The sequence below is a fragment of the Rhinatrema bivittatum genome, chromosome 7 (genome assembly GCF_901001135.1).
Source record: "Rhinatrema bivittatum chromosome 7, aRhiBiv1.1, whole genome shotgun sequence".
NCBI classification, from domain to species: Eukaryota; Metazoa; Chordata; class Amphibia; order Gymnophiona; family Rhinatrematidae; genus Rhinatrema; species Rhinatrema bivittatum.
This window is the reverse complement of record NC_042621.1, coordinates 198476142-198489800: the sequence shown is the minus strand read 5'-3', so window position 1 is coordinate 198489800 and position 13659 is coordinate 198476142. Positions and strand designations below refer to the sequence as shown.

General features: G+C 40.0%; 1 protein-coding gene across 1 annotated transcript in view; it reads right to left on the bottom strand.

Moving 5' to 3' along the window:
* The window catches only part of RTKN2 (rhotekin 2), a 197841-nt gene that overhangs the window by 65708 nt on the left and 118474 nt on the right, over positions 1-13659 (bottom strand). The window contains exons 6-7 of the mRNA XM_029609740.1: positions 5806-5997; positions 1926-2020 (exon numbers count right to left, since the gene is read on the bottom strand). Coding sequence (XP_029465600.1) covers positions 1926-2020; positions 5806-5997 — 287 coding nt within the window. The remainder of the gene's footprint in view (positions 1-1925; positions 2021-5805; positions 5998-13659) is intronic.

Below are 13659 nucleotides of genomic sequence, written 5' to 3'. Positions count from 1 at the left end.
TGGTAGTCAGGTTAGGAAAATGGACGCTCGGAAAATTGAGTGTCCGTTTTCCTAACCCGCACACAGCCCCTTCTACTGGGTGCCTGATGCCGAGGAGGCGCTAGGGACGCAGAATTTCCCCCTAGCACCCCCTTTTTAATGCAGCGGCTCATTTGCCTACTGCATCATGCGCCCAGGAGAGGTGGCTGGCCGCACATTAGGAAAACGGGCGCTCAAACGTGAGCACTCGTTTTTCGCATGCCAATATTGAATCGGCCTGTTTGTACTTAATACTTCCAAAATACATGGCAGGGTGGGACTTAGAGATGTGCAGGACAAAGGCAAGTGCACCATTGTGGGGCCTTGTTGAGAGAGTGGGAGTGGTAGCAGCATGTCTAAGGGAGACTGGTGCAGCACACAAGCTACAGACTGCTACATGTGCGTCCCCATGCGTATATGCAGATCAGATGTATGAACAGGAGCCCTGTGAGTGCAAGGCAAGGGCATTTGCTCTACTTCCACCTCTTAACGCTGTCCCTGCTATTTGGGAGTAACCAAAACACAAAACAAAACAAAGATTCTACAACATTTCAGAAAGAAAGAAAGATCTTCAGAAAATTAATCCTACAGCAAATACTTATGAGCTGGGTGTACTATATAGCCTTTTCTGATGAGAAATTATTAAAAGGTTGTTAAAGAAAGTGTCATCTATTTGTTATAACTGGTGACATGCCAGTAGTACAACAAAATATTAGTCATAAAGCACTCAAGACAAATGTGTATTCAGGTGTGGGGAGAAAAAAAAACTTCATGGGAAAATACTCCTCACCTTAGATGGCTATATAAACTATAAATTAAAAATAAAACTGCAACAAACTATTACTCCCTGCAGATTTGCATCTGTATTGTCCCCACATAACTAGTTGCAGTCAAGCTTCCAGCTACATAAGGCGATATTCTTTCAATAAAACAAACCCACCAAATAAATGAAGCCAATGAATCAAATCTTCTGCATAAAAGGTACCCCCCCTCACAAGGACCTTATGCTGTCCCCAAGTGGAGACTGTGTCAAGGGAACGTTCTTTAAGCCAGTAGTATGCACAGCTCACATGTAAAGACTAGCCAATGAATCATCTCTCTTCTTATACACAAAACAGACTTATAATTTACATAGCCAGTTGAGATGATAGAATATAAATCAGTCATAATTCAGTGTCCCATGAGCTGGGCATGCTTTAGTCTCTTCAGACAATACTATCATTTCCAAAGATCTATACAGTAATTCTTACTACTAGGAATCTTAAGTAATTTGGGGCACAGCTTTTTTTACCTTTATTAAAACTCCCATAAAGGCATCTCACTAACACATGTAAAGCAGGCACATAGCATAGACTGAAGAGCAGATATCCGTAGATTTAAAACATAAAAAAAAAGGAGTATGGTCATATTGAGAGGCACAGATCTTTCATTCCAAAAAAAAAAAAAAAAGCATAAGAACAAAAACAGAGTAGAAAGGAAAAGTCTAGAAAACACCCAATGCTGCTTTAATACACATACATAAGTGCACTAGAAAAAACAAAATTGGCTATTATTTTGCTCTCAGAGCTCTTAAAATGAAGAGATATTATGTTTGACTATAAAGGTTCAATAAAAGTTAAATAAGAAAGAATTTACAACTGCTTTAAAAAAAAAAAAAAAAAAAGACTTGAGAATGAACAAAAGATGCTAATTCAGAATTTTGGGCAAGAGAAAAAAAGCAAGTTTTAAAAGGTCACTTTTTTATAGAGAGCAGAAGTTAATATAACCTCTTTTAAAAGACTCAGATTCAGGAAAGTTGCATGGTAACAAAATATTTATTTCATCAAAGCTTCTTATGCTATGGAAAACAGAACAAGATATTTTACCAATTTATTTTGTCCTCTGAAATCTGTACCACAGAAACTTACCACTTCCTGTAATGGTAAGATTGTGGGTTGTGAAAGCGTCCTCCACAGAGTTCAAGGTCAGTGTAATGTGTGCCAATAAACTGTATTTTATGCCACTAGTTTGGAAAGAAAATATAAGAATGAAAATATTTTTAATTGGCTTTTAACAATAAACTTTTTAAAGTAAGAGAAATTATACATTAATCTTGTAATATAGTCTAAGCATGAACCTTTTAAGATAAAGTGATGATCATAAATTATCTGCCAACTTCAATCACCCAAGGGGACTTACAACATAGCAAAACAATTTAAAATAACCTGTTTAAACCCAGTGCAACTGCACTGCTTCTTCACTGACCTGATGGAGAGGATAGGACTCAAAAGCCTGTGGCAAATATACTAAGTTAGTCCAATAAAAAAGGTATTATCTACAACTTGTTTGTTGACCCTTAATTCTCCATTGAAATGTTAATTATTTTAAGAGCTTGATGATGCTACTTTTCTTGAAATGGGTCTTAAATCCGTCTTTGGGTGCTATAGACAAGTAAAGCTTAATGTTTAGCAATATTATCTCATGCTCTGAGGCCACTGTGAACATGTTTTTTATTTTTAAGATAAGCTAAGCAAAGTCCTTTAAAATATTTCCACTGTAGGCCTGAATCTCTGGGATATCCAGAAGCACCCAAATATGGAAATCAAGTGTTTAAATCAGCCAAGCTGCAAAACAGGAAAGAAAATTTCTACATTTGGCAAATTTACAAAACTGTCTAAATGTTTGCATTTTTAAAGGGGAATTAGTGTTGTAGAGTTGGAATCAGAGGGAACAGTAGTGAAAAATAGATTAAAAGGGACAAACTTCAAAATTAGGAAAACAAACTCCTTGAACACAAGTTTCATTAATTTATATCAGCAGTTTATTATATTAATTTTGTATAAGATGTAAATTTAATCACAGAGAGAAATAGCGCTAAACATTTTATACATTTTCTATAACCTTTTATAAATGTAGGGTTGCAAAATAAATGCATACGTATATGTTACATATTGTGAATACAGACCACCTAAACTAAAACCAAAGTGATGTGATGTAACATTCCTACTAAACATTAAGATCATTCCAACTTTTAATGTCAAAGATTGTGTGCCGGCTTACATGCATGTGTGTATTCTTTGTCTTAACCCATGACCAAGGGGTGGCCAACAGAAGTCTTAGAGAGCTCCTGGTTTTTAGGATAACCATAATGAATAAGCATGAGATAGATTTGCATATAATGGAAACAGTGCATACAAATCTATCATATACATATTCATTGTGGATATCCTGAAAGCCTAACCTGTATGCGTCTCTTGAGGACCAGAGTTGGCCACCCCTTGTCATACTCTTAATGTTGGGAGACCCAAAAATTCAATGGATCCCTCTCACAGACTTTACATCTTTAGATACAAAAAGAATTACACTCAATAATTTAAGCTATGAACTTGTAAAGAAAACATTTTCATTATAAATCACTGGAAAATAAATTGTATGTCTAGTACTAAATTTAACAAATAAATATTTTTCATCTTTGTAACTTCCCCCATAACAAAATTATATTACCATACATTTTGATGACAATTTTCAAAGGAATATAAATAAGTTGCTACCTAGCTAAATTCTTTAGGATGTAAAAATTGCCCTTCTCTCAGTGGTATACATACTATTTGTTCTTTCACAGCATGTACATATTTAGCTGTGGTCAAAAGGGGTGGACCCAGGAATGGTGTTAAGGGAAGGAAAGCAGAGTTGTTTACCTGTACAGATGTTCTACTAGGACAGCAGGATGTTAGTCCACACACATGGGCTACACATAAGATGGAGTACGGCACGGATTTAATAGGACACAGTCAACATGGATTTACCCAAGGGAAATCTTGCCTAACAAATCTGCTTCATTTTTTTTTGAAGGGGTTAATAAACATGTAGATAAAGGTGAACCGGTAGATGTAGTGTATTTGGATTTTCAGAAGGCGTTTAACAAAGTCCCTCATGAGAGGCTTCTATGAAAACTAAAAAGTCATGGGATAGGAGGTGATGTCCTTTCGTGGATTACAAACTGGTTAAAAGACAGGAAATAGAGAGTAGGATTACATGGACAATTTTCTCAGTGGAAGGGGTGGGCAGTGGAGTGCCTCAGGAATCTGTACTGGCACCCGTGCTTTTCAATATATTTATAAATGATCTGGAAAGAATACGATGAGTGAGGTAATCAAATTTGCAGATACAAAATTATTCAGAGTAGTTAAATCACAAGCGGATTGTGATAAATTGCAGGAAGATCTTGTGAGACTGGAAAATTGGGCATCCAAATGGCAAATGAAATTTAATGTGGACAAGTGCAAGGTGATGCATATAGGGAAAAATGACCCACTCTATAGTTACACGATGTTAGGTTCCATATTAGGAGCTACCACCCAGGAAAGAGATATAGGCATCATAGTGGATAATACACTGAAATAGTCACCTCAGTGTGCTGTGCAGTCAAAAAAGCAAACAATGTTAGGAATTATTAGGAAGAGAATGGTGAATAAAATGGGAAATGTCATAATGCCTCTGTATCACTCCATGGTGAGACTGCACCTTGAATACGGTGTACAATTCTGGTCTCCGCATCTCAAAAAGATATAGTTGCGATGGAGAAGGTACAAAGAAGGGTGACCAAAATGATAAAGGGGATGGAACAGCTCCCCTATGAGGAAAGACTATAAAGAGGTTAGGACTGTTCAGCTTGGAGAAGAGACGTCTGAGGGGGGATATGATAGAGATGTTTAAAATCATGAGAGGTCTAGAACAGGTAAATGTGAATCAGTTCTTTACTCTTTAGGATAATAGGACTGGGGAACTCCATGAAGTTAGCATGTAGCACATTTAAAACTAATTGGAGATGTTCTTTTTTCACTCAACGCAAAATGAAACTCTGGAATTTGTTGCCAGGGGATGTGGTTAGTGCAGTTAGTGTAGCTGGGTTTAAAAAAAGGTTTGGATAAGTTCTTGGAGAAGTCCATTACCTATTAATCAAGTTGACTTAGAAAATAGCCACTGCTATTACTAGCTTCAGTAGCATGGGATAGATTTAGTTTTTGGGTACTTGCCAGGTACTTATGGCCTGGATTGGCCACTGTTAGAAACAGGATGCTGGGCTTGATGGACCCTTGGTCTTACCCAGTATGACATGTTCTTAATATACCTCGTCTCAGCTTTCTCTTCTTCAAGCTTAAGAGCCTAACCTTTCATAGAGGAATCTTTCCATTCTCTTTATCATTTTGGTCACCCTTCCCTGTACCTTTTCTAATTCAGATTTTTTTTTTTTTTGAGAGGCGGTGACCAGAATTGCACCCAATACTTGAGATGTGATCACACCATGGAGTGATACAGAGCTATTACGATATTCTGTTTTAATTTTCCATTCTGTTCCTAATAATCCCTAGTATTCTATTTATTTTCTTAACACCTAGATCCTTTTCCTGGGTGGTGACTCCCAATGTGGCAATGGCAAAATAAGAATTAAGACAAAGTGAAAAAAAAAAATACAAGGCTGAAAAATGCAAGGCCAAACAGAGACAGCCTGGGAATACATCCATACAGTATCTCAGACTGGTGAGCTGAAGAAACAGCATCCATGTATGAGAACTCCCACTCATGCTCAGAATGATTTTATCTGAGCTCCAAAATCTGGGTCTGTGTCGACGCCACTGGATGACATTACCCATGTTATGGCTGATTCATACAATGTGGACTTTGCACCTGCAATAAAGTAAGTTTCCCTATGAAAATTAGATTGCAGGTCTGCAAACTATCCAAGCAATTTAAATTTACCCCCATGATTTCTTAGCAAAATCAAACATGTCAAATGAACTTGCTCACAGTGTGGATGGAATGGAGGACAGGAAAATATCGGAGTCTCCTCCTTCCAGGCTGAGTTTATTGCCAGCAGATTTGCCAACTGATGTTCTAAGTTTCCTGGCAAGTTTCTTAGGGGTGTTTGTTATAGATGAATCTTCAATGCAGCAGCTATACAATTCCAGCTTCAGCTGAAAATCTGGTCTGGCCTCCTTACTGAAAATAGATAAAAGTTGAGTACAGAAAACTTAAGATTACCAAATTAACAAAATTATATAGTTTATCCAATAACTTAAAACAAATGCAATTTTTGGAAAGACCAAGTTCAAAATAGAAAAATTTGGTTCTTAACTAATTTTCTCTCTTTCTTTGCTCCCCTACCAACATATGGAGTCAAAATGTCACCCCTTATAAGGAAGTGTGCCACCCGCAGCTTCTCAATATTTCTATATCAAAGCACACATCACTTTAAAATACAAAACTTCACCTTATCAAGCAGAGAGCTTAAATTAACCCCAACTGTGCCCAAATTCTAAAACATGAATAGAAGCAGCAAAATCTTCCATAATAAATTCAGATCTTTAAGGGATTATAATATATATACCATAAAATAGGCTACAGGCTGAATATAATTGGATGGAATCCTGGACTGGTCTGATAGGATTTGAAGAAAATTAGCAGGTAAAAGCCACATTTTTCCTTCGTTATCATCCCACCAGACCAATCCAGACACATAGGATGTACTTGAGCCGCCCTTACATTGGAAGGATGCCTAATAAGCCTGCCCCAAAGGAGGCAGACTCCAGGCCTAAATATCCAAGCTGTAATGTCTGGAAAAATTATGTAAGGAAGCCCAAGTACCTATCTTGCAAATTTCAACAGGCAGGAGTAAGTGCCGTTACACCCAAGAGGCTGAATGTGCCTTAAGTCCCTCTGACACCACCTGATCCTTTATGAGGAACATTGAGGCAATAGCTTCTTTGCGCAAACTAGCTAATGTGACCTTTGTGCCTGCTTCTCCTTTCCTTTGACCATTAAAGATAATGAACAAATGATCCGACCACCTGAAAGAATGTCATTCAAATATCTGAGAACTCCTCTACGGACATTTAGAAATCTTTGTTTTCTAAAGAAAGGTGGTTCCACTGATTGATCTAATTGGAAAGGAGAAACCACCTTTTTTGGCAAAAAGGACGAAACTGTCCAAATTGAGACCCCACTGTCCAACCATCTTACAAAAAGATCAACAAGATAAAACCTGAAGCACCAAAATACGTCTAGCTGAAAATATGCTACCAAATATACTGTTCTGAGAGTCAAATCCTTCACAGTAAATCCTTAATGAATTCAAAATGAGGCTTACATAAGGCTGTCAAAACCATATTAAGATCCCGAAACAGAAAGGACTTTCGGACTGATGTTCACCTCCCTTCAAAAAACATGAATTATCTGGATGGACTGATAAGAGACTGCTTGTAGTCTCTCACAACAGGAGATAGTGGCAGCCAATTGCATCTTGAGGGAATTAAATGCCAGACCTTTCCCTAATCCTTTTTCTATAAAAGAAACTATCAGTCGTACCAGTGCTTTAAAAGGGGAAAAACTGCCTTGTCACCCAATCTTCAAAAACCTTCCAGACCTTAGCAGCCACCTCATTCAATTATCCTCTACTCCTTAGCCTATTCTTTTTAATAACAAGGCCAGAAGACAAAAGGCAATCACCTTATCCAACACAAGTGGACCTAGGTGCAACAACCCATGACTGGGGTCGAATCTCAGAGTGTTCCTATGAGTCTGCATACCAAAGACATCAGGCCAATCTGGAGCTATCAGGACCACCAACTCTTGATATCTATCTTCTGAATGACTCTTCCAGTCATTGGCCATGCTGGCACACAAAGCAAATCTCCTGATGGCCACTTCTGAGACAAATTATCCAGACTCTAAGTGCCTGCTTCTCTCCAACTGAAAAAACAAGGTACCTTGGCATTCAGCCTTGAAGCCTTGAGATCCATTAACAGGCATTCCCCTTGTCCAGAATAATTGCAACAACTGATCTGCTAATTCCCACTCTCCGGAATCTAGGGTATGACAACTCAGAAAATCCGCTTGGCCATTGTCCACGCCCACAATAAGACACTGAAAAAGTCTAAAGATAACCCTCCACCCACCTGAATAGAAGACTCACTTCCTGGGATACCGCTCAATTTCTGGTTCCCTATGGTCTGTTCACATACACCACTGCCATGATATTGTCTGAAATCAGTCTTACCACTCTCCCTTTGATCAATAAAACTCTTACAGAGCCATCCCTATCACCCTTGCTTTAGCCTGTTGATGACCACCAGGTTTTTGTAGTAGTCCAGTCCCTGAGCCATCTGAGCTTGACAATGCGCTCCCTAACTACTTGAGACAAGCATTGGTCATAAAAGCAATGTGATCCAGAGCTTTCAAGTCCATTCTCTTGTCCAGGTTTCAAACTGACAGCTGCCAATTCAGAGGGGCCAATGCTCAGCCTAACCCATAGGTTAACCCACGGTTGGACAAGTGTTTTGGATGCGCTACACTAACACCTGATGCAATAAAGGGATTAGCGCATCCAAACACATCTAAATGTGTAGCTAATAGCATTCTTCATATGTAAATGCGGCTATTAGCCATTACCCCCCTCCCCGATGCAAAGAAAATCAGTGGTCAACCAACACACCCTTTTTAACGTGGCAAATTTAATACCAGCCCCAGAGAAGACATGAAGTCATACTGTGAGTCAAAACCACATAAAAAAAAAAACTGGACTTTGTGATTCCTACGACTTAGTATCGTTGCAATAAGTTCTACTGTTTGCAGTATTTAAAATTAGGGGAAAAGCATAAGGGCTCAATTACAAAACCAAAACTTTCTGGGCGCACAACATTCACGCTGCAGGCTTGCATGTATATTGTGTGTGTGAGATATTTGAGGCGGGAAAAACCTTTTGAGCACTAAGGACCTAAAATTTTAGCTGAATGTGTCCTTAACGCGGCAGCTCATTAAAATATAGCAACGTGCGCACATCCACTTTTCCTAGGCACACATTGAAAAAAGGGGTGCCCAATTTGGATGCACGATTTTACGCATGTGATATTGCATCATCCTGTTTCAGAAGAACCAACTTCTCTCATAATCCTGCGAATAAGGGCTCCAACAGAAGAGGAGTGCACTCGGTAAGGGACACACATGCGCTCTGGACCAAGACACGAGAGCCAAGGTTGCTGCCATTAATCCTAGCACCAGAATATAAGCCCAAGCTCTGGATGCTGACTCAATCTTTAAGCTTATCCATTCTCTCAGAAGTCATAAACACCTGAGTATTGAACAGGGCTACCATATACTATGAGTAATTTCCAACTTGCTCTTGGCAAAGTGCATTACCACCCAGGTCTCGTAAAAACTGAGCTACTCTGAAGATTGCTAGCCATTACTCTTATCGATTGCTCAAATTCGCCCTGCTTTACACAGGGTGGCTGCTTCACTACCATCACCTTGGAAAACATCCTCAGAGTGGTCACAAGGTCAAATGGAAGAGCCTGAAACTGAAACTGACTTCCCAGGATTGCAAACCTGAAATCTGAGAATCTTTGGAGAGATCCAGGCAAAAAATTCTCCTTTTCTGACCACGTTTCCATCTGGAAATGAGGAACTCTTATGCTTCATTCACCTACTTTAAAAGTTAATAGATCAGAAATTACTCTCCTTTTTAGGAACCATGAAGTAAACGGAACATCTCCCTTGTCCCCACTCTTGCTTTGAAACCAGAACCACCACCATTACTAACTGAAGGCGGCAATCCAGAGTTACTCTTACCACCTCTCTCTTCAATGGCGAATGACAAGGGGAAATCATAAAAGTGTTCGGCATCTGTCTTGAAAATTCTAAGACATAGTCTTCTCTTACAATTGAGAGGACTCACTAGTCTGATGTAATGCAGGCCCACGCCCATAAAGCTGGGTCAAATCGACCCCAAATTCTTTGAATCAAGGAGTGAACTCTCTGCTCCTTGTTGCACACTCAAACTCCTGTGCCCCCTGCACTTCTACCATCCCTTGAGTTCCTCTTGCCTGTCCAAAAGGAGTGAGACCTGTTTCTGGCATGAACCTAGAGGATGATCCTTTACCCAGCCAGAAATACCTCATCTTTCTGAATTTGAGCCCATTAGAAAGCCCTCTGAAGGAACTCTTGGTCTTATCGTCAGGCAATTTGAATGTGACTTATTCACTCCCAAGAGCTTCACTAATTTCTCTAAATCCTCTCCAAAGAGAAGCTTTCCCTGGAAGGGCAGCTTGCTCAACCTAGTCTTGGAAGACACGTCCACTAACCAATTACACAACTAAAGCAGGAGTATGGCCGACAGATGCTGCCATCCCCCCACCAGGGTTCCAATTAAATCAGAGAGGGCATTACAAGACAGCTTCCAGTCTATCAGCCTCCTGTGATGTTAGCCCCTCTTCCATACGGCTCACTAAGATCTGTAGTACCCAGCATAAACAGGCCTGCAACAGAAAACTACTACATAATCACTGCCCAAAGTACCCAAGGCAACAACCTCAAAGACTTGCTTAAGAAACTTAGAAATGTGAAGGCAGAAAAAGATCATGTGGCCTATCTAGTCCGCCCATCCACCAACTAATTCAGTTTACAATTTTTATTACTCTTTCAGTGTTCCCATGTTTTTATCTTATTCTTTCTTGAAATCAGATACTGTGTCTCCACCACCTCCATGGAGAGGCTGTTCCATACATTCACTACGCTCTCTGAAAAGAAATAAATCCTAAAATTTCTCCTGAGTCTATTCCCTTTCACCCTCATCTCATTATCCCTTGTTCTAGTGACTCCTTTCCTTTTAAAGAGGTTTTCCTCCTGTGTATGGAAACTTTGGAGGTATTTAAATGTCTCTATCACATATTCCTTATTCCACCTTTCCTCTAGGGGTATACATGCTTAGATATTTAAGTCTGTCCCCTTATGCCTTAGAATGAAGATCACTGACCATTTTAGTAGCCATCCTCTGGAATGACTCCAAACAGTTTATATCATTTTGAAGGTGCAGTCTCCAGAACTGCACTTAGAAATGAGGACTCACCAGAAACTTAAACAGAGGCAGTATCACCTCTTTTCTGCTAACCATTCCTCTCCCTATGCAGCCAAGCATCTTTCTGGCTTTTGCAGTCACTTTATCCATCTGGCCACCTTACAGTTACTAGATACGATTACCCTCACATTCCACTCTGCTTTCGTACTTACAATTTCACTGCTTATGTTGTACCTCTCCCTTGGATTTTTGTAACCTAAATGCCCAACTATTTTTTAGCATTAAATCTTAGATGCCAGACCCTAGACCATTCCCTCAAGCTTGCTAGATCCCACTTCATATTTTCTACACCTTCCTGGCTGTCTATCCAGTTGCAGATTTTGGTATCAGCAAAAAGCAAGCCTTTCCAGATAATCCTTTGGAAATGTTGCTCATAAAAATGTTGAAAAGGACACACAGCTAAATGTTGAAAAGCACACAGCTAGTAACACCTCCTTCCATAAAGTGAACTTAATTTACTACTTCCTTTTGTCACCTCACAGTCAACCATTTTCTAACCCAATTAGTCACTCTATGGCCCATATTTCTATCCTAAGGAACTTTAAGAGCTGTACTCCTCAGCTGAGATCATGGTTCTTTTTGTGAAGGAGAAACTAGGGCATCCACTTTGGGGAACTTTAAATGTTCCACTGCCTCATCAGGGAGGGGTAAGTTTGACCACAGCTCAGTCTACATTCATTCCCTCATCTGGAGTCTCCCAATCTGTCAGAACCAAAGCCTTCACCACGCTGCTCATCAAAAGGCCTTAGCAAGACCTTCCAAACTTGAATTCTCACACTCTGGGGTGGGCACCACACCAAACACTGCCATCACTCTGGTTATCATAGCAAGTAATTCTCCTTCCTTAAATAAATGGACCACAAGCGGATCATCTCACTTCCCTCTACTCCAGAGGATCCTCTTTTGGCTCACTGACTTCTTTAGTAGCCAGTTCCATTAGAGAATCTGATCTCAAAACTCAGAGGCTACTTCCAAATTGGGATTAGACTTTCACTTAGCCTTCTTAGGCTTGGAAGGGACCCTGGGAGCAATAAAGGAAACAGGAAGACCCAAATTGGAGCGAAATGGAATGGAGCCATTTTTAATTTAAAAAGCTTGATACATAAGCACTACAAACTCTGGCAAGAAGGGGGCCACCAAAAACTGTGGGAATATGGTCTTTTGGAGTCATTGACTGGGAATAGGGCTCAAAGACATAGGGCGCCCCCAGCAGGAGACAGAGTCTCTGAGAAGCTCTCTCCAGCTGCTAGTGCTAGAATCAAAGATGGCTCCTGCACTTGCCTTTGCCAGGTCCCTCCCGGCAGAGCTTACATCAGAGTTCACTGCCAGGGAATCCATGGACCCCCATAAATCAGTTTCCTCAGGGTGGAGGGAGGTTCTCTGTCTCACTCTCTGAAAGCAATCTCTGCACAGGCCCACCATGGACAGTTTTGCGGCAGCTGCCACCTACACTGCATCATTTCCCGGTCTTTATGGGAGCAGCCATCCTGAGTAGCTAAGAGAAATAAAGGAAATGTTCCACAAAAACATTGGTTACCAGTCCGATGGCAGATTAAATTCAAAGCTCATTCTTTGGTTTTCAAAGTCCAACATAATCTGGGATCCTGCCCTGCAATGCATCTGCAGTTCTCACTTATCAGCTAGACCAGTTACTCCATTCATCATCCCAATGTCTTTTAGAAATTGTTTACTGAATCAAAAAACTCGATGTTTAGAATTGCTGGCCCACTCTGTGGAATAATTTACCCGAAGAAATCAGGGCAGTGAAGGACCTGCTATGCTTTAGGAAAATCCTTAAAGCGTATTTCTTTTTCTTGGCATTTCCTTCTTAAATTCTCTCCAGTTACCTACTAGGCAGGCATTGGTGTCTCTCCATGAATGGCAGGTATTGTTTGTATGTCTGAGTGATCTCTGTTTCTGTAGGTCATGTATGATAAATGTTTTTGTAGTTAAGTAATTTGTTATTGTGACTAGTATGCATTATGATGATCTTTGTTCACCCATGATTATGTATGTATTATTGTAATCCACCAAGATCTGTGGATTGGTGGAATATAAATTGATTTAAATAAAATAAATACTCTTTACCTCCGTTCCTCAAAAGACTCCTCTGCTAAAAGACCCCCTGAAAAATCAAGGCAGCCTCATTTTTCTTGTACCACAAACTACATCCTAGACAGAAAGAACAAAAGGGTATTTCCCTTAGTAGCATTCTTCATCCAACTACCACTTTAGGGTATTTGAGGATCTAGCCTCTGATCAACAGGTTCCCAGAAAGAAGGGACCAGATGGGGATAAGGAGATCCAGAGGAGAGAAAAGAGGGCCACTGGCTTTCAGACTCCCTTCACAACAGCAATGAAGGTAGTTGAAGGCCACCAACCCCCCTGTTCACTCCTACTCTATCAGCATGTGAATGACCAAGGACCAAAAACCTTCCCAGGAGCAATTTGTCCTCTAAAATATCCAACTGCAGGACTGCACCTCTGCCATCTGCTGGAGAAATATTGAGAAGCTGAAGGTGGCATACTTCCCTGTAAAGGATTAAATCAAAACAGTTGTTGCTCTGCCTCCATCTGCTAAGTAAGGAAGCAAATTCATCCATTTGGACTTTTCTGGTGGGACAATAAGGAAGTTTTTATTTACTTTGTTTACATAGCATTGTGATTAATAAGAACAGATGTGTTTTCAGAAAATCCCTTCTGTCATATGGAAAACATGGGCCTTGCGCTTGGATGTCATTAAAGAAAGA